Source organism: Macaca fascicularis, chromosome 6 (genome assembly GCF_037993035.2).
Source record: "Macaca fascicularis isolate 582-1 chromosome 6, T2T-MFA8v1.1".
In the NCBI taxonomy this organism is placed as follows: Eukaryota; Metazoa; Chordata; class Mammalia; order Primates; family Cercopithecidae; genus Macaca; species Macaca fascicularis.
In genome coordinates this window covers 7,676,158-7,695,213 of record NC_088380.1, presented here as the reverse complement: position 1 = coordinate 7,695,213, position 19,056 = coordinate 7,676,158, and the positions used below count along the sequence as shown (strand labels likewise).

Here is a 19,056-nt window from a genome sequence, read left to right as displayed (position 1 = left end):
GTGAACGAACGTGGGTTTTTCGGTAGGTATCCGAAGCCACCCTTTCAATAGCTTGTGACCATGTGGAGGGAAAATCAGTGTCACAGAATTAGGAAGGGTCTTTAAGTAGGAAAATTCTAGTAATTGAGAAGGAATTTAAAGACAACAACCAGTCCTAGAGGGTTGCAGTCACCTGGAGAAATAAGAAGCCTAGACAAGGCACTCCGGAAACAGAAGGACTGAGCTGTCGAAACTGTGGTTCGAGATGTCAAACAAGGCTACGGACAGAACTGAAGTTCAGCTATCCCAAACAAGTGACAGTATGAGGCCCCGGCCAGCTCCTTGGTTGTGACACGATGGGTTTGCTAAAATGGAGACAGAGTGACTTTGACCACGAGTCAAAGACAGCTATTTCAAAAGCCTTCATTCTCTATGCCTGGCTTATTTCACTTCCAGTTAGACAGGAGGAATAATATATAGTGATCTATTGCATGACATGCTGACCATAGTTAATAATAATGTATTGTATTATTTCAAAATTGCTTAAAGAGTAGATTTTAAAGCTTCTCACCAAAAAAAAAATATGTAAGTGACATGTTGCATATAATTAGTTTCATTTAATCTTATATTAAACATATATGTATCCAATTATACACACACATATATATACACATACATCTATACATATACACATACATACAGATATAAATACATATAGATTGTACCCCATAATACATACAATTATAATTTGTCGATTAAAAATAAATTTTAGAAATAGAAATTTAAAAATTAGACTCCATTCTCAGTTATAGAACTCCTCTTTATAGTTTAAGGCCAAGTTGTTTACAGAACTAAGTATGTCACAAACCAAAACATAAAAGAAGTACAAAAAATATTTTCACACCTTACCTGGTCCCAGGGAGAGACGGTACCTCCAAAACACATGAACAGGTATCCCATGGCAACAAGGCATATCCATATCACTAACGAGAAGAGGCGCAGCAGCTTCTTAAACACAGACTCTATGCAGACCAGGATAAATATCGCAAAGAAAATCGCCAGGGCGGTCGGAACTGTTATTAGAAACGCCACATGGTCTTCAACTTCCTGAGGAGAGAAAAAAATACATGCAAAAGTTACCATTTAGAGACACTGTGATACCAATGATTTATGTTGTTAAAATGTTATCAACACTTGTCAATGTCAGAAAATACTGGGTTTAAGAAATTGTTTTGAAAGTAGAACAGTTTGAACATTTAAAATTCAACTTTCATAATAAATAAACATGTTTTTCTAAATAGATAATCCAATGTTGGATATTTAAAATAGGAAAAACAATATCTCATCAAAGTTACATCTTCCCTGATCAACGCAGAACTGGATTGTATTCAGAAGTGAATGTAAGAACACATTAATGCCAGGAGAAAATAAGACAACAAACTTCCCTCCCTAAATCAAAGGAGCAGAAATACCCTGGCCTTAGAAAACTAGCTTCCAAATGGATTTTAAACGTTTTATTTTAAAAACTTTTTTTTAATTATCTCAGTCTTTAAAGTGATGAGCTTTTATTTTAATGCATGGCAATTAATGTTTTGACAGGATCATAGGTTAATAGAAAAGGGTCAGAAAGTGCTGAATGTGGAAAGTGAGGGAGCAAGAAATGCATAGAAGAGGGCGCCATGTTTGTGATGTCTCTCTCAAGAGAGGTGGAGAAAATAAAATAACAAACATGGCAAAAAGAAACAAGCAAGCAAAAAGAAAATGGGCATTTATTATTCACTTCTTACTAACGCATTTATTTACATTTATTTTGGCACACAGTTTTTTTTTTCTATTTATCTCTTCCTTACCACATGACAAAGACCCACTATTTCCATTCTACACAAGTTCGGCTCCGCATACAGACATTATGTTTCATTTGATTACACAAGCCTGGGCTTAGGCTGTAGCTTCTGCAAAACACTGCGCTGGAAGCTTGGTATGGACAGCGTTTCCTATGGATCGGAAAACAGTGTAAGGTCTTTACTCCTCACCCAAACGTGTTTAGTTATGGAAATACCCATAGACACTTCTATTTAAAAAAAAAAAAAAAAAAAAAACACACGGCTAGGACCATATCTGGGACTTACAAAGGGACTGTCCGTCTGGTGATCTCTATTCTTTACAGGTGGGCACAAGGTTCATTCCACCCACTGGCAGCTCTAACTTCACACTGGAAATGGCTCCATGCAAATACCAGGCACTGAAGCACAGGGAGATGGGGAAACAGAGCAGACCAGCCAAAAATCCACACAGAGTCCTGGTTCCCAAGGAGGGGAAAAGCCAGCATACAAGCCCCCTTAACTGACGTCATTTCCCTTTCTCTCCCACAATTATGTGTGATAAATGATGCCTGGGAAAGAGGCAAGAGGAACAACAAGAATGGTAAATGCTAGTAAGTGCTTCTTGTGCTAAGCAGGCTTACATATATTAACCTCTTTAATCTTTACAACCACCATCCTGGTGGGGGCAGGCAGGGTGGAGGGCACTAGTGTTAGTTCCATTCTACAGTTGAGGAAACTGAGGCATGGAGAAGGGCTGCCATGCATTGTCCAGCTGGTGGGGGAGATAGGCCTCCAGCCCAGGGATCACCTATGGGTCTGTGGTCCTGCAGCAGACAGCGAGCTCAACCGAATGGGGCCAGTTGTTGCTGTGGCCAAAAGAACGTGTGTTTTCAGAATTGGCAGAAAACAAGTAGATCAAATGAGATGTTCTTATTCTCTCCCTCCACTGCTATTTTTATCCATGATTAAGTGCCCAAGTTATTACTCTTACCCTCAGACACAGCTTACAATTACTGCAAAAGGGTATTAGGTGTCTGCCAGGCTGCGAGCACTCCCCAGCACTCAGACACCACGAACAAATGGACACGTGGGACATGACAGCGTGTCATCTGAGGACATCAAATCTGAGATTACGATCACTACACACATGGAGCCATGAAAACTGATTTAATTTAAACCTCCCCAAATGAACCTCACTGAGCTGTGGACAGAAAACTAACCAGTAAATAATCAGGAAACCTATTTCCTAGTATGACTTTTTTTTTTCCAGTCATTTCATTACCCCAGCAGGGGCGAAACAATCATTGACTTTACTGGCTCTTAGTTCTCCAGAAAGACTGAAAAACAGTGCAAAAATATGCATGACTGTAAAGTGAAAATTAGGAAAGCAGGCAACAAGAAGACGGTGATATAGCCCTTCCAGGAAGCAGAGGAGAAATGGAACGACCTGTAAGAGCTTGCCCGTGCTTCTCTTTTAAAGGATCTCTCTGTCAATAAGACAGAGACCCAATGTCTTATTTTTCTGGGTAAAGTATGTAAGACTTGATTTTGATTTTGGCTCTAAATTGTAAACTCTCTATTTTTTCTCTCTCTCTTTTTTAAAAATCAGATCCCTGAGATGTGATTTGTCGGGGCTGCAGTTGACTTCCCACCATTAGTCACAGTGAGCACAGTGTCTGGGTCCTACAACCCTCTTAGAGTCCTGCAAAAATGTCTAAATTTCTTTCAAAATGAGAGCAGCCAAAAAAGCACAAACTCTTAGGGTGAAAGATTACATACATCTTTATGACAATGCAGTTGCAAACTATGAAGAGGACTTCGACCTCTGAAGTCCTAATCCAGGTCATGATCCTCGGTGGCTGGTGGTGTGCCTGCCCTCACCAGGTGAGTGACGTTAGCAGGTGGGTTCTGCACAGCAGAGGAGGAGCGTCAGCCTCAGACCATACACCCCCACCTCAAAGCGTGAGCCAGAGGCTCAGATGGCCAACGGCTTGAGACAGTCAGCTGCTGCTTGTGAGGCCTGTGACCCTAACCTTTGCAAAACCTGGGCCCACTGAGAAACAGAGACTCTTCAAGGAAGAGAACAGCCACCAGTTTATTCTGTATCTGCCTTTTGAATGCTAACTCTGAAGTTTTAAGAACCTTGCATGAGGATGTCATGGGAAGAACAGAAGAGTATTCGCTAGAGGATGTACGAGCTTACAGGCCACAGTGTTCCCTGGCCTCACTGCCTGCATCATGCATTTTTCTTAAGGCTAAGTCAATGGAATAAAGAGACACCCTCAGACCTAGGATGACAGCTCCGCCTCTCTCCTGTCCATCTCCCAGCAGATGGAGAAAGGAAGGAAGTCAGCAAGGTACACCCCGAGGCCCGTGTTCTGATTGAGTTGTTTGCAAATATTAGAATATAAAACAGACTACTTTAAAATAAGCAAACTAAAACATTAAAACCATCATCAATCTCAATTAAATATTCCTATGTATCCTAACCCCTCCTCCCTTTGTGGAAAAAAAATACCATATAATGCAAACTAAATAAAATGTACTAAAATCCTTTCAATATTACCTAAAATGTACTAAAATGCCTTTTTAAAAATGGCTTTAACAAGGTAAAATAAAATTTACCATATAATGCATACTAAATGAAATGTACGAAAATGCCTTTAAAGCACGATATTTTAACTATGGTATCATCCACTGTGATGACAATGGGTTCCTTCCACTCTAAGCATTTTATTCCTTCATTTTCCATGCATTTTCTGGTAATTTCAGATGGATTCTAATTGCTAGGCCTATTAAATACCCATCACTTTTATTTCTTATGTGACAACTCCTTTGTTTCTTAGATGTTTTTCCATGCAGTAACAGCTTATCCGTATTTTCTTTCTTTTCAACGCACTTTTTCTTTTTCTTTTTGTTAAATAGCACTATTTTGCATGTAGGTAGTAAAGGACAGTCTAATGTAAAATATTGCCTTTCTATTTAATTTAAAAAAAATGATATTTTAGTGAAATGCTTTGAAGTCAGCAAGACTAAAGGTAGAACGATTTCCATCACTTCCTGCTGTGATTTTTCAGTGGGAGAAGCCGAATGTCCCTCTGCCAGCTTCTTCACATGCAGTCATCCAGATTTGGTGTGGCTTCTGGGTGTTTCATATGTCACAGGTGTACCACAAATGGCAGTAATTATTAGGAGACATGAAATCAGCCTTTAGCTCTGATAAACATTTGACTACAAATGGATGTGTGGAGATATGTTTTTTTATATGCATATAGATACATAGACAATTTTTATTCTTATCTACATACATAGTCATACTCCATTTTACCATGAGGTGTGAAAAGAATAAATAGGCAATTATAATAACTTTAAACATCTGTAAAACTAATAAAATAGCCTCAAAATGTATAAATCAAAAATTTACAAAATCAGAGAAAAAAGTAAACTAATGTACTAAGAGCAGACAATTTCAACTCCCCATCTTGCTATTGATAGGCCAAGCAAATAAAATAAAAATGCAAACAAGAAAAGATGTAAAGGATTTGAACATCGTAATTAGTAATCTTGGCCTAATTGAAAAACAGAATTCCACACGCAACCATTAGGTGGAAGAATATTCTTCTGAAGTGCATGTGGAATATTTATAAAAATCATGTGCCAGGCAACCTCCAAAGATTTCAAAGAAGTATCACACAGACCCATGTTCTTTGATCACAGCATAATTTATCTTAAAAGTTCATCACAAAAATGTAAATTAAAAGGTACCACATATAAGATAACTTATATGTTCCCCTCTATGTGTCCATGTGTTCTCATAATTTAGCTCCCACTTACAAGTGAGAACATGCAGTATTTGATTTCCTATTCCTACATTAGTTTGCTAAGGATAATGGCCTCCAGCTCCATCTATGTCCCTGCAATGGACATGATCTTGTTTTTCATGGCTGCATAGTATTCCATGGTATATAAGTACCACATTTTCTTTATCCAGTCTACCATTGATGGGCATTTAGGTTGATTCCATGTCTTTGCTGTTGTGAATAGTGCTGCAATGAATATTCACATAAATGTGTCTTTATAATATAATGATTTAGATTCCTTTGGGTATATACTCAGTAATGGGATTGCTGGGCCGAATGGTATTTCTGTCTTTAGGTCTTTGAGGAATCGTAACGCTGTCTTCCACAATGGCTGAACTAATTTACACTCCACCAACAGTGTAAAAGTGTTCCTTTCTCTCCACAACCTCACCAGCATCTGTTTTTTTGTTTTTTGAGTTTTTGTTGTTATCGTTTGTTTGTTTGGGGTTTTTTTGGTTGGTTTTTTTGTTTGTTTTGTTTCTTTTTTTACTTTTTAGTAATAGCCACTGTCTGGGCACAGTGGCTCATGCCTATAATCTCAGCACTTTGAGAGGCTGCGGTGGGCGGATCACGCAAGTTCAGGAGTTAGAGCCCAGCCTGGCCAACATGACGAAACTCTGTCTCTACTAAAAATACAAAAATTAGCCAGGCATGGTGGCGCATGCCTGTAATCTCAGCTAGCAATAATCCCCTTCCCTGTATCCACGCCCATGTGTAATTCTCTTCTACACTGAGTCCGGCGCTAGCCATGTGGCTCCATTTGGCCAATCTAATGGCAGGTGCATGGCACAGGCAATGACTTGAACAAAGACTTGGGCAGTAGGGCTTGCCTCTTTCCTCCTGCTCTTTGGAAGCCCCTGAACTCCATGCAAAGAAGCTCAGGCTAGCCTGCCAAATGAGAGGAGACAGTCGAGTGACCTGGCACTCCACTCAACAGCCATGGTGGACAGCCTGCCAACTAGCCACACACATAAATGTGGCTATTTTGAGTAATCCAGTGATTAACTAACATGCCAGTAGACCACACAAACATGAGACAGACCAGCAGAGATGAACTGAGAAACCTAGGTCAGAAGACCCAAGACCTGACCCACACAATTATGAGCTAAAAAAAAGAGTAGTTCAAATCTGTTAAGTTTTTAGTTGTTACACAGCACAAGTTAATTGATACAACCTTCTTCCAGGCATATGAAAGTTTGGCATGGCTATGTAAGGTAACATAGCAGATAGTATTTTCCACACATGGGGGCAATCTACATTTCATCCCATGTATGCTTGACATTCAGTTAGGTTCTATCCCCTTGGACTGACCACCCACCTGAGAGGGTCTTCATGATGCCTCAATTAATAGAGTATGGCAGAATTCCCTGACTTGAGAGACAGGGTCATAAAAATGCCATGCAATTCCATCTTTTTCTTTTAGGATGATCATTCTTGAAACCAGCTCCCATATCAAGAGAAAGTCAAGCAATCATGTAGACAGGCCACATGAAGGTGTTCTGGCCAGCAGTGCCGGCTGAATCTCAGCTGCAAGCCAGTATGACCACCAGACAGGGAAGCGAGCAAACCTTCAAGACACAGCCTTCAAACCACCCCAGCCAATGCATGGGGCAAGGAAGAGCCACCACTGGCAAATGTGCCCAAACTGCAGGTTCAGGAGGAAGATATATGATGGTGGTGTTTCCAGTCACTAAGTTTTGTGGTGGTTTTTAAAGCAACCAAAGACAACTAAGAACATTTACTCTGGCCAATGAAAAATGAATGAAAGTGATGTGTCATTTCCATGTGGAAAGTGTTCATCGCCAGTAGTTAGACATGGAAGCAAGCTTTTCTTCTCTGGTGCAACAATGAGGAAAGAAGTGTGTTGTGGGATGTGCCCTCCTTCATCCTGAATCCCTGAGTGACGGGGCTGCCAGCAGAGTCCCTCTACGGACTCATCTTTACCGTGTATCCTGAGCAAAATATAAACCTTTGTTGTGCTGTGTTAATCCAGGAAGACTGTGGAGTTGTTTCCATGACATAATCTAATATGTTCTGACTGACGTAACAGGAGATAATAAAGATAAAAACACACACAAGAAAAGTAATGGATAAGATAAACAAAGAAGGACGGTTCTTGAAAAAGCTAAAAAGAAGACTTCTGGTGAGATTATACAAGAAGGCATATAAAAACAATATTATAAATAAAAATCAAAAATAAAGCATATGTAAAACATCAAAAGGAGAATATTATTATCAAAATGAGCATGCAGTTAAATTTGAGAATTTGGATGAAATGCAAAACTTCCTAGAAAAACATCTTACTGAAACTGACCCCAGAAATAAAATTAGAAATACTAGACAATCTTACTACTATCAAATATACTGAAGCAGAAGTTTCAATCTCCCCATAAATAAATCAAAAATACTTATTACAGAGCTTTAGTAACTGTGTGTGTGTGTGTGCGTGTGTGTGTAGCATTGAAAGGATAAAAACAAAACAAAACAAAAACTTAGTCAATGTGCAGAACAGCCCATAACCAATCAACCATATGTAGAATTTTGATATATGACGGATGTGAAGAAAGTAATTGAAATGGATCGGTGGCAATTGATTCTCCTCAAGGAAAAAATAGGTAAATGAATCTCAATTTCTATAACACACCACACATATATATCATTTATATGTATGTGTCTATATATAATAAAATGAGCCAAAAGACAAGTAAAAGAATGATAAAACTCAATTTCAATATGAAGTTTACATTTGAGGATAGAGAGTAGAATGGAATGAGTTGAGCATATAGAAAGAAATTTGCTATTAGAGATATTCTACTTCAAAATGGATTCATGAAAATTTATTTTACTATAAATGAGCCACATAGAGATCAATGAGGATTATGCCTGAGAATCAAATATTAATCAAATTATCAAATGAGTAATTCTATTTTATGCACCTAAAATTCAATTCCAAAGAGTATGGAGGTTATGTATTTGAATTCACTGCAAGTCAATGATGGGAAAGAGTTAGACATTAGGTTGACCATATGTCTGGACTGTGCTAAGATTTCCTCATTATCTGTTTTATTCATGTTAACCTGATCTCCGTATTTAATTTTCAATATTAATAACTTTAATTCATTCTAGTAATGGACTAGTCTAAAATTTTATTTCTTTCATAATGTCCATATATCATTAGTAACTTGATATTTTAATTATTTACTCTTGTTTTCTGTATACACCTAAAAAAATAATACAGGACACTAAACCCTCCCCCCCACACACACATACACACACACATATATATACACACATAATATAATTCAGTGTTAGGAGTAAGCACACAGGAATAAAAAACCAGTATCTTTGAGCTCTGTCTTGTCCTAGCTACAATACCCCAGCATCATTATGTCTGAGGGACAGCAAAGGACATTGATATAAATGGGTAGAATTCATAATTCCAAGATCTTGCAGTCAGGGCTCCCGTTACAATAGTGCTGATCTGCCATCTTTTCTACCAGGAACTTTCTATGGGGTGATGACCCTAGAGACCTGATTTATTCACAGGACTCTCCCAGAAAATAATGATCATCTTGAGAAATCTTCAGAATTTCAATATTTTAAAAAAAACTATAGTATTATACTTTCTGTCTATATGTTTCAAATGCAAAAAATTATTTACTCAACATATTTTAATTGCCCTATAATTGAACTTTCCCATTTCCAGCACCAAGCTTTTCAGAAGTGACTTGGTTCAACTCTGAGATACAATCTGCCTTACACATCTCTATGAGCCATGGTCAGGTCTGTGTTTTCATTCTCTTTGTCTTGGCACAGTTGTTCTAGAACTCTGGGCAGAGTCAGAAAACTAGCTGGTAAAGCTGCCCACAACGGTTTTTTGGGTTGAGGTTTTTCTTACTGTGTCTACCCCACTCTCACCTGTGTCTGGCTCCTAGAGACAGAAGTATAAGCAGAAGAAAAAAGAGGGAACCAAAAGAACTATGTCTAACATTGCCAAAAACAGCTGTACAAACGAAGTCTTCTCCCAACCCTCTTTTCATTCTCTCCCTTGTAATTTTTTTTTTTTTAATCGTATCCTTATACCAAAAAAGGACTGAAGAATTAGCACAGGCTTAATTTTGTCAAATGGACCAAACCCATGAGCTAACTTAATAATCCTTTTCTGTCCTCCCAAACGTTTGGATATAAGGCACAGAGATGTGGAAGAGACTTTAAGATTAGGGGAGCCACTCAGGAAGATCCAGAAAGTGGAGAGGGTCAGAGGTGAATGCCCTCAGCTCTTGTGGTCCTTAGATATGATAATGATCATGATGATAGCCTGCCCTAAAGCAGTCAACAGTATTTAAGGGATCATGTCAACATGCAGGGGTGAGCCAGTTCAGGGTGGAGTGCCTTCCAGGGTGATGTCAATCATGGTGCTTGCCCCCCGCCCACCTCCCCAACCCAGGTGCTCTAAATACTCAATGAAGGAAGAAATGAGTCGGGTTCAATGAATTGTCTCGAGGTCAATACCAAATGGTAGGAAGAACCCGTATACCAGTGGAGTATGCCCAGCATCCAGCTGGGACTCTCCTGTCACTAACAATTTCTGATGAAATACATCACACACAAAACACCTTCAACACAGCTCTAACAGGGTTGTTCCATTTTTAGTAGAATATTCGGTTTTAAATTATCAGTAAGAATCACGGCTTAATAGGAATGATTCTCACACCCATGGTGCATATGCCAGGACTTCTCAGACAATAAAAGCAGAGCCACAGTCAAGGCTCCACTTGATGGGGAAGACACTGGGGACATTTAGCATAATGAAAATAAATAATGCCAGCAAGTCAGTGAATTAATTACGAGGAAGCATCTCGACGGAATTCCTTTAACTCTGGAAGAGAAAAGCATTGAAAGTTAACTCCATTACACAGAATGAAGATTGAGGCTGTTCATATTAGTAAGAAATTTCAACAAGAAAACCTGCTATTTTCCAAGACCAGAGCTGGGAATTCTAGACCTGCAATGTTCTCTAGCAAAGTTACCCAGGGAAAGTCAAAAGCCCTGTGACCCTGTGACAACGTAGCAGTTGCATGACCTTGAAGAGATGAGTTCACTTCTCAGGGTCTCAGTATCATCATCTGTAGAATGAGCACCTTTCTGGCTCTAATGCAATGTGACTACAGTATTCTTTCACAGTAACAGTGAAAAGGCAGCTACGAAGACCTAGGAACAGCTAACAGTCCTGGAGGCTTACTTTATGCCAGGCATTGTTCTAAGGACTTTGCATGTACTAACTGAGACCATCAACTTACAAGGCAGGTACCATGCCATTTTACAAACAAGGAAACTGAGACATAGGTTACACAATTTTCCCAAGGTCACAGAAGTGGAAATGGACAAAGCCACAATTCCCACACAGCAGATGCTCTCAATCATTTCACTCCACTGTCCTTTTAAAACAGGAAAGGAAGGTGCCATGTATATATTTAACCACACATTTCAGTATCCAAAGGATGCTTCCAAACCCTTTCTTGCTAGGCCCCTAAATTGCAACCATCTTTCCTACAGAAAATTACAGTTTTTCCATGGCCTTTGTTATAGCACAAGTAAATTATAACTAAAACGACTTAGAGAATTACTGGTTGCAAATTACAAGCACCTGCAGAGTGAGATTTCTTGCGTGTATAGAAATGCATAAAAAGATGAATCTTTAGCTACCTTTACTGCAATACCTAAGAACATGCTCTATTCCCTTCCACACTCAGAATTATGAAACTAGAGAAAGCACGCACAGAATTTCCTGTTCCTTAGAGCGGATATTGGGTACATCTGTCTGCCCTCCCATACTCCAATCCCCAAGGAAGGCGGTGATTCTTCCACCTACTGGGGGTGCTGAAAGATTGTCTGGAATAACAAAGTTGGTTGCTCTCTAGAAATAATTGGGTATGTTAATTTGTTTTGGAAGAATAAAATTCTTTCTCAATGTACAGATAAAAGAACCTCTCTGATAAATCTGCCCTTCAAAAAAATATCTGACGTTGGAAAATTGATTCATAATAAAAAATACTTCTGGTTATTGGTCTAAATATCTAGTTCATTGTATCACCATAAAAGAAGCAAGGTGGGTCATATTCTCAGTCACATATATTACCTATTTATAGTTAATAAAAGTGCATACTCTTATTTTAGTATCATACTAAAAAACACAAATATCTACTTTATTTCTGTATCTGACGACTTAAAATTATGGAATACAATTTTTTCATTTATATTGAAATATTGACTATTCCTAATCATAAATTTTAGCCAAAACAAACCTGGCTAGAGCCAGCTGGTATTCTGACAAAATGAAAAAAAATTATGTCAACCTTTCCTAACACTGACAGGCAAATTTTGAAAACAGCTGGCTGATTTTGGATATAATAAATGAGAGTATTAAATTCTGAAAAAGGGTTTTCATGCATTCAGTAATAAAAACCAGTTCCAAAAAACAAAGTAGAAAAAGAAAAAACAATGAGAACAAGAAAAAAATTAAAAACCAAGTTACATGATAAGACTTATGACTTAAAATTTCATTTCATTAGTTCTAAGTTTTCTGATGCCAGGGGTCAAGTTTATTTTGTTCCCCATGCCCAGAATTATTGTCGTTCCTGGCACTTGGTAGGCACTCAACAGGCTGATGGTGAAAAAATTATAAATCAGATTTTTCATGAATACTCTCCATGATAAACAGCAGAAACTGGTACTCATATTATTAAACAATATTTACATTCAAGACATGCCATTGAATTTTCTATTTACTGAGTTTCATGTCTTCAGATAATTCTTCACAAATATGGGATTAAAACTACTTAATTGTTTTCATGTAGAAAATAACCAATTAACCAAGACTGTGAAGTTTCAATTCAAGGATTTATTTTTACGGTATATAAAACTTTGAGGATTACTTTAATTTTAGGGCCAACAATGCAGAATCATGAATTGATCAAAGGTTGAAATTAAATGAAATCACTTTGTGAACAATGTCAATTAGGGAAATATTAAATCAAAATGAAGCTTGCTTTTTTCTTTTTAGTATGTATTCCGAATCACTTCTACAAAGGCAATTACATACAGCAAAAAAAATCTCTACGTACTAGCATTATGCTAAGAGCATTTTGTAGTCCAAATGCTTTTTTGCTCTAGGAGGCTAGGGATGTGCTTTAAGAAAATTGCCAAACTTCTACAAGAACTGATGAAAGTCTAATGGAAATCAAAATCAGGCAGATTCAGGGGGAAAAAAAGGAATCTGTCCAAGATTTTAGGCAGCAAAAATAGATCTGCTTAGCTCCTGAATTGCATGGCAGCCCAGCTATTCAAGTAAAGTGCTCCAGCATGGAAACCTTGGCAGGGTCCCAAAGCAGCCATTCCCACCTCCCAAGGTAGACCTCTCTGAAACCAAGCTCTGCCAGCCCAAGAAATGAACTCACCTCTAATTAGACGAACACAGCTTTACCTTAGCCTACCTATTCTATCTTCAAATGTCCCTACCCCAGCCATCATTGACTATCTAGATGGAGAACATGTTTTAGAAAGCAGAGATGTTGGTTATGGTGCTTCCAAAATCAAAATAGAAACAGGCTGTTGGGGGCCCAACATCATCCCAGTCCTGACTCAGGTCCACTTTCAGAACACAGGGCACATTGCTCCTAGGCATAGCTCCTTCCGACTTGGTCCTGCAGCTGGTCTCTGCCTGAAGGTGGCTTTTCTACCAGACTGAGTTACCCCCCCTGATTCTGGAACATTTCTGCATAGCTCATCTCTTTGAAGGGTGCACATAGTAGACATGAGACCATGAATTAGGTACGGCCAAGAACAGGATTCATTTCACTCTCTCTGGACCTCACCATAGGTGACAGCCATGCTGTGGGAAATGCCCACTTCGTGCTTAAAATGATTTAGCTGAAGGCAAGAGGAGCATGAAAATGATTGATTTATCAAGAAAAGTAAAGATGTTTGGATAACGTTGTGAAAAGAATACCACTCCCACAGTTGCACCAAGCAAAAAGGAACATAAAGGAATTGAATATAGAAACACAAATATAAAGAGCAAAGACCGTTCAAAGAAGGGTACTTTAAACCCAATCATGCTAAATCTGAGTGACCCATTCAAGAATCTCCATCAACCAAGTTTAAGAAATTAGAATTCTCTATCACAGAAAACCAAGTAGTGTGTACAGGGGAAGCATGAACTTCACACTTGTCTTTAAATATATTAATGCTGCTAGAAATAGGTCATCACCTGCTCCTTTCCATTTAGAAGAGAACAAGCCAGAGCAGGTTTGAATTACAGGTTCAAGAGAATGGCAAGCCGAAATGCCCCAGCAGAACAGATTTCCAAAGGACAACTCTGATGTTTCTTTTCTTCCTGGCAAGTAAAAAACAATAAGTAGATGTCTTTAGAGATCCTGCTTGCCCATGAGACTGAGCAGAAGTCTCTCCCCAAGTCCTTTTTGTTCCTAAAAGTAGTAAAGAGAAATAAAAATGCCATTCCAGAGAGCATAGAAGGCCGGTTCCATGTGGAGAGAGTGAGGGCTGCTCCGGACACATATCTAGACTACAGGGATCAAAAGGTACTCTCTGCTCTAGGTTTGATAGTACAAGAGCCAGTGTGTGATCTGTGACTTCATGGCCTCCTACATTCTATTTTCTATTCTTACCTCAATGAACTCAATCAGTAGACAGCTACCATTGAGTGGTGTGGGGAAATTTTTTTATTTTTTAAAAACATGATGGTAACAATTCTTCCCATGCATAACATTTGAACACCATCTGGCTCTGGATATCCGAAACAAATTGCCAAATACCAAGGACAGCTATTTTATGCATGGTGAAACATAAGCAAAATCCACTTCTTTGGTGGTGGACACATATAAATATAGGCACATATTTATATTCTAAGCCAAAAAAAAATCACCCAGTGGAGACATTCACAGATCAACCACTGACTAAAAAAAAAAAAAAAAAATCTCGCTGGATAATCGATGCCTCGCACAAAATCTGCACATGCATGTCACAGGCAGTGCAAAAGTTTGAACCACACACTCAGAGATCAGTAACAGGAAGTTATCGCCATCTACAGACTTCCCCTCACTTTTCAAGGGAGAGAGCCAAGGATTTCTGCTGGAAAAATATAAACTGGCAAAACTGGCTGTTGAGCTGCATTATACTCCTAGTGATGAAATCCACTTTAATAACCTGTCCAAAACCCTAACCACGTTACTTCTCTAGAAACAGAAAGCAACCGTCCATCCCAAACGCTTCTTAACTGTAGACCCTGAGATGAAAGATTCACAAGTCAACACCCCATCACTTTCTGTCTATCGGGCTAAAGGGCTAAATGATTTTAGCAAAGGCAAAGATGTATACTTAATTTTTCTTCTTCATTTTCCTTGTCATTAACCACTTTCCAAAGGCAGGCTTTCTGCAGAGTTGAATAACGCCCAATCCAAACTAAAATGCCAGCTGCGGGGCCGTGCCAGCGGAACCGGGCAGGAGACAGCCACTCGCCCAGGAAGCCCAGGGCTGATTCTGGGGAGACCTATTCGAGCCCTGCGGGCAGCGGCGCCCGGCAGAAAGCGCAGAGTTTACCAGCGGTGCGCAAAGATGCAAAAAGCACACGCCCTGCCCGTCCACCTGGTGAACACCTCGGCAACTTTATTTTGGGAAGAGCCTTTCCAGGAAACTTTTCTCTCGCCCGCAGCCCTTGCCAGAGACCACCGGGCTGCGGGCCGGCAGGAGGAGCAGGGAGCCGCGGGCCGAAGGGTTGCCGCGGGCCGCGGGGCAGCCCAGAGCGGGACGCGGCTCGGCTGGCCCGGGTCCTCTCGGGGCCGGGGAAGGCGAGGCGCTGGATTCACGGGGAGGCCACTCACCAGCCCGAGCGCGAAGAAGACGGCGAGCAGGGCGAGGCAGGCGCCCATGACGATGAGCAGCAGGAAGACGATGAGCGGGTGCTGCTGGCTCATGCAGTAGTAGGACTCGTAGAGCCAGTCCCGGGACCGCGGCAGCCCGTCTCCGCCGCCCGCCGCCTCCTCGGCGCGGTCCCGCAGGTAGCGGCGGCGCCGCATCGCCTGCTGCCACATCGGGGCCGCTCACAGGGCGCCCGCCGTGCGCGCCCGGCCCGGGCAGCGCCGCTTGCCGCGACCGCCCGCGTCCCACCCCCGCGCCGCCTCGGCCGGCCCGGCTGCCGGCGCCCGGAGCTGCGCGCAGGGGCCTCCGGCGCGGGCGGAGCTCGGCGCCCCGGGCTGGGCGCGTTGACGCGCGGGCGGGGGCCGGGCGGCGGCCTCGGGGGCAGCTCCCGGCGCCGCCGCCGCCACCGCCACCTCGCGGGAGGGGGCGGGTTCCACAGGGCCCTCCGCCCGCCGCTCCCCGCCCCGCGCTCAGCCGGCCTCTGTGCAGGGGCGGTGTAGGCCCCCACCCGACGGCCGGACTGCAGGCTGGGGACTGCGGGGGCTGGACGGTGGGGGGAGTGGCTGACTTGGGGAGCTCTCGCTGCGCCCCGGCCAGGGGTCGTCCTCGCCCGGCGCCCTCCCACACTCAGCCACCGGGTCGTCCACCTCCTCTACCCTATCCGGAGTGCAGCGTGGGTGGGGTGGGAGGGACAGCCCTCCCCACTAAGAAGTGAGAACACAGCCTAGGGGGTGGAGGGAGGGAGTCCCACCCCCCGACTCCTCCGCCCCACCTGGCTCGGAGCACTGCGGGGCTCCTAAGCTCCTCTCCAGTACCTCAAGGGCAGCGGGCAGGGAGGCTGCCGCCCTCCTGTTCCCCACCCCTTAGCGGGCTGCGGGGCCTGCTCCCACCCTCCCCCACAGTCACAGAGCACAGCCGGGGTCAGAGGACCCGGGGGTCCCTCCTTTAGTACGCTGGTCAGAGGACAGCGGGGGACTCCCTCCTTTTCACTCTCTTGGGGGCCCTGGAGGGGATTTCCCACCTTTCCCGCCTCCCCGCCTTGGGCACGGGTTTACCGTCCAGCCCTTCTTCCTCTCAGCGCAGCGGGGTTGAGGGCTCCCCCAACTTCTCCACGCTTTTGAGAGGGCCGGGGCTCCCTGCAAGGGCGGCAGGGCGCGGAAACGCCAGAGGACGCTAACTGGAGGCCTGCACCATGTGGAAGTGAAGCGGCAGTGACTGCAAGGGGAGCCCCCGCCACGGCCTCGGGGTGCAGCCGCCCTTGCGCCCTGCACGCTCAGCTTCAGTCACACTTTGTAGGTGCCATGTAAGCCTGTGGTAACACAGGTTTACAGAAGTGCCCCGTGGCTGGTCGTGGTCCTCGCCGAGCCCCTCTGCCGAGCGGGAATGGTGGCAAAGGGGCGCTGGGGAGAGCGGCTGGGCCCTGGGAGTTTGGGGGACTGGACGCAGGAGGCGCTAGAGACCCGACAGGAGCCTTGGGAGCATATGTCATCAGGGACAGTGTCCCCTCCCGACACACGTGGGAGCGGAGGCCGCTGGCCCTCGCCCTGGGGGCTGAAGGGACTTCATCGCTGATCACCAAAGGAACCCACCCTTCTGGAGGTTTCCTGCTGTTCGAGTGTAGTCCGGCCCAAAGAGCCCCCAAATCCCACCTCCTCCCCCAAAGCCTTACCCTAAAGAATCCAAGGCACAGGAACCCTCCCTTCTCCTGCCACCAGCGAGCAGCCCAGAGGGCAGCCCCAGAGGGCTGTTCCATATACTTTTCATCTCTTCCAGGAGATGACCAGTTCTCAGGACTCAGCCTTTGTCACCACCTAAGACCTTAGAACCTTCTCGAATGGCCCCATGCCCCGCCTCCCTGGCTGTCGTGTCCTCCTCGCTGCAGAGGGCATGTAAGTTAGGTAGCTGTGTTACCCTGAGCACAGGGCCAGGCCGGGCACGGAGACCCAGGCGGGATCCTTCCAGAGGTTTTCATTTTAGCAGCAGTCAGTGCCCACGGGGCCTAAGGGTGAGGGCTCAGGAGCTGCACAGCTCACGCAGATCTCACACAGACCGGAGGCAGGGAGGTGGCCGGGGAGACTGGGCTCAGGGCAGCGTGCAGGACATCAGGTCCGGCCCCACCAGGCTCCATGCTCCCTGGACTTCCCTCCTTCTGAGGACCTGGAGGCAAGGAGTGGAGGAGGAGGCAATGGGTAGGAGGGGGTCCTCCTGAAGCATCCTGTAGGTCCCAAGGCTCACCTCCCACCGGTGGGTCATCCTGCCCTAAGAGCAGAAAGAAAATCTCTTCCCTGCTGGGTTCGTGGACTGCCGCCTCAACCCCTACTCCAACACCCTCCTGCGACTGTAACCCAGGTAATTTCAACCTCAGACCCTCCCATCAATCCTCACTGGGCTGGGTGCTTTGGCTCAGTGCTTTGATGTGAACCTGAGGATGTGATTACTACACTCCCAGATTTTAGGTTTCTAAAGGTTCTGAGAGCAAGCTTCAATGACAGACAACACTGATGAATCCCCGGTATAAATATCCAGAACCCAATCCCTTCCAAGGAAACATGGTTGAGTGGGAAGCTGGACACGGTTTCTATTGTGTTGGTTCTGTCTTCCTCCTGCTGTGTGCTTGGTCTTTCTGGGGTGGGCAGAGTTGCACATTTCCAGTCCTTTCCTGTGTTAGCAACAGACTAATTATTTGTCTTCTCTCCAATCCTTGCTTCTTCTTTACCCCTTGTATTGATGTTTGCCTTCGCCCACTCAAGAGGGAAGAAAAAAATAAATAATCTGTCATTTAGGTTTATGCTAAAAGAGCCAAAAAACTCGTGAGGAAAAGGAAATGCTTAATTACTGCTTCCTTCTTCCTAGTGGGGAAGTGGAATCTTTTAAATATCCATTATCTATACCATATATATGTTCTCTGTATGGTAAAGGGAGTCTTTAGACGTTTAAGAAACTTTGTTACAACGTAATGACATGGAAATTATTTTGCCCTTGACCCTTTTGAGTTTTTTTCATTCACTCATCCTTTCATCAGTCATTCAACTAACATTTTGTACCTACCATGTGCTGGATGAAGGGGGCAGGATGAGGGGGTGGGAAAGACAGGGATCCTGGGACCCTTGTAATAGTTTCCAATTTACTTTGAAAAGTAGGGCTACAAGAAGTGAAACAGGAACAAAAATCAACATTCCTACTCCTCCTTTCCTCCTGAACACTACAATTTGAATTTCATCATCATAGACACACGACTTGGAAGGAAAATAATATACAAATCAAGAATATGTCAGGGCTTCTCTGAGGCTTTGTTGGATCTTTGTTTTGTTTTGATGCTTATTTTTATGGGGGCTTCTGTCGTTGCTTTATGTTTAATACAAAAAAAAAGTGGAACAGTACGATCATTACAGTTGCTGTATTTATGTTTTAGAGTAGAGTGCGCTAAGTATGCATTTTAAAAAGTTTTCCACAACGGT

At 43.1% G+C, this 19,056-nt stretch overlaps 1 protein-coding gene across 2 annotated transcripts in view; it reads right to left on the bottom strand.

The window, feature by feature from the left end:
- ADCY2 (adenylate cyclase 2) overlaps positions 1-15,930 on the bottom strand; it is a 426,625-nt gene extending 410,695 nt beyond the window's left edge. For both annotated transcript variants that reach the window (XR_012413577.1, XM_005556577.5), the window contains exons 1-2: positions 15,562-15,930; positions 889-1,086 (exon numbers count right to left, since the gene is read on the bottom strand). Coding sequence is in view for 1 of the 2 variants with exons in the window: in XM_005556577.5 (XP_005556634.2) it covers positions 889-1,086; positions 15,562-15,771 (408 nt within the window). In the remaining variant the exon portion in view is untranslated. The remainder of the gene's footprint in view (positions 1-888; positions 1,087-15,561) is intronic.
- Between the last annotated feature and the right edge of the window lie 3,126 nt (positions 15,931-19,056).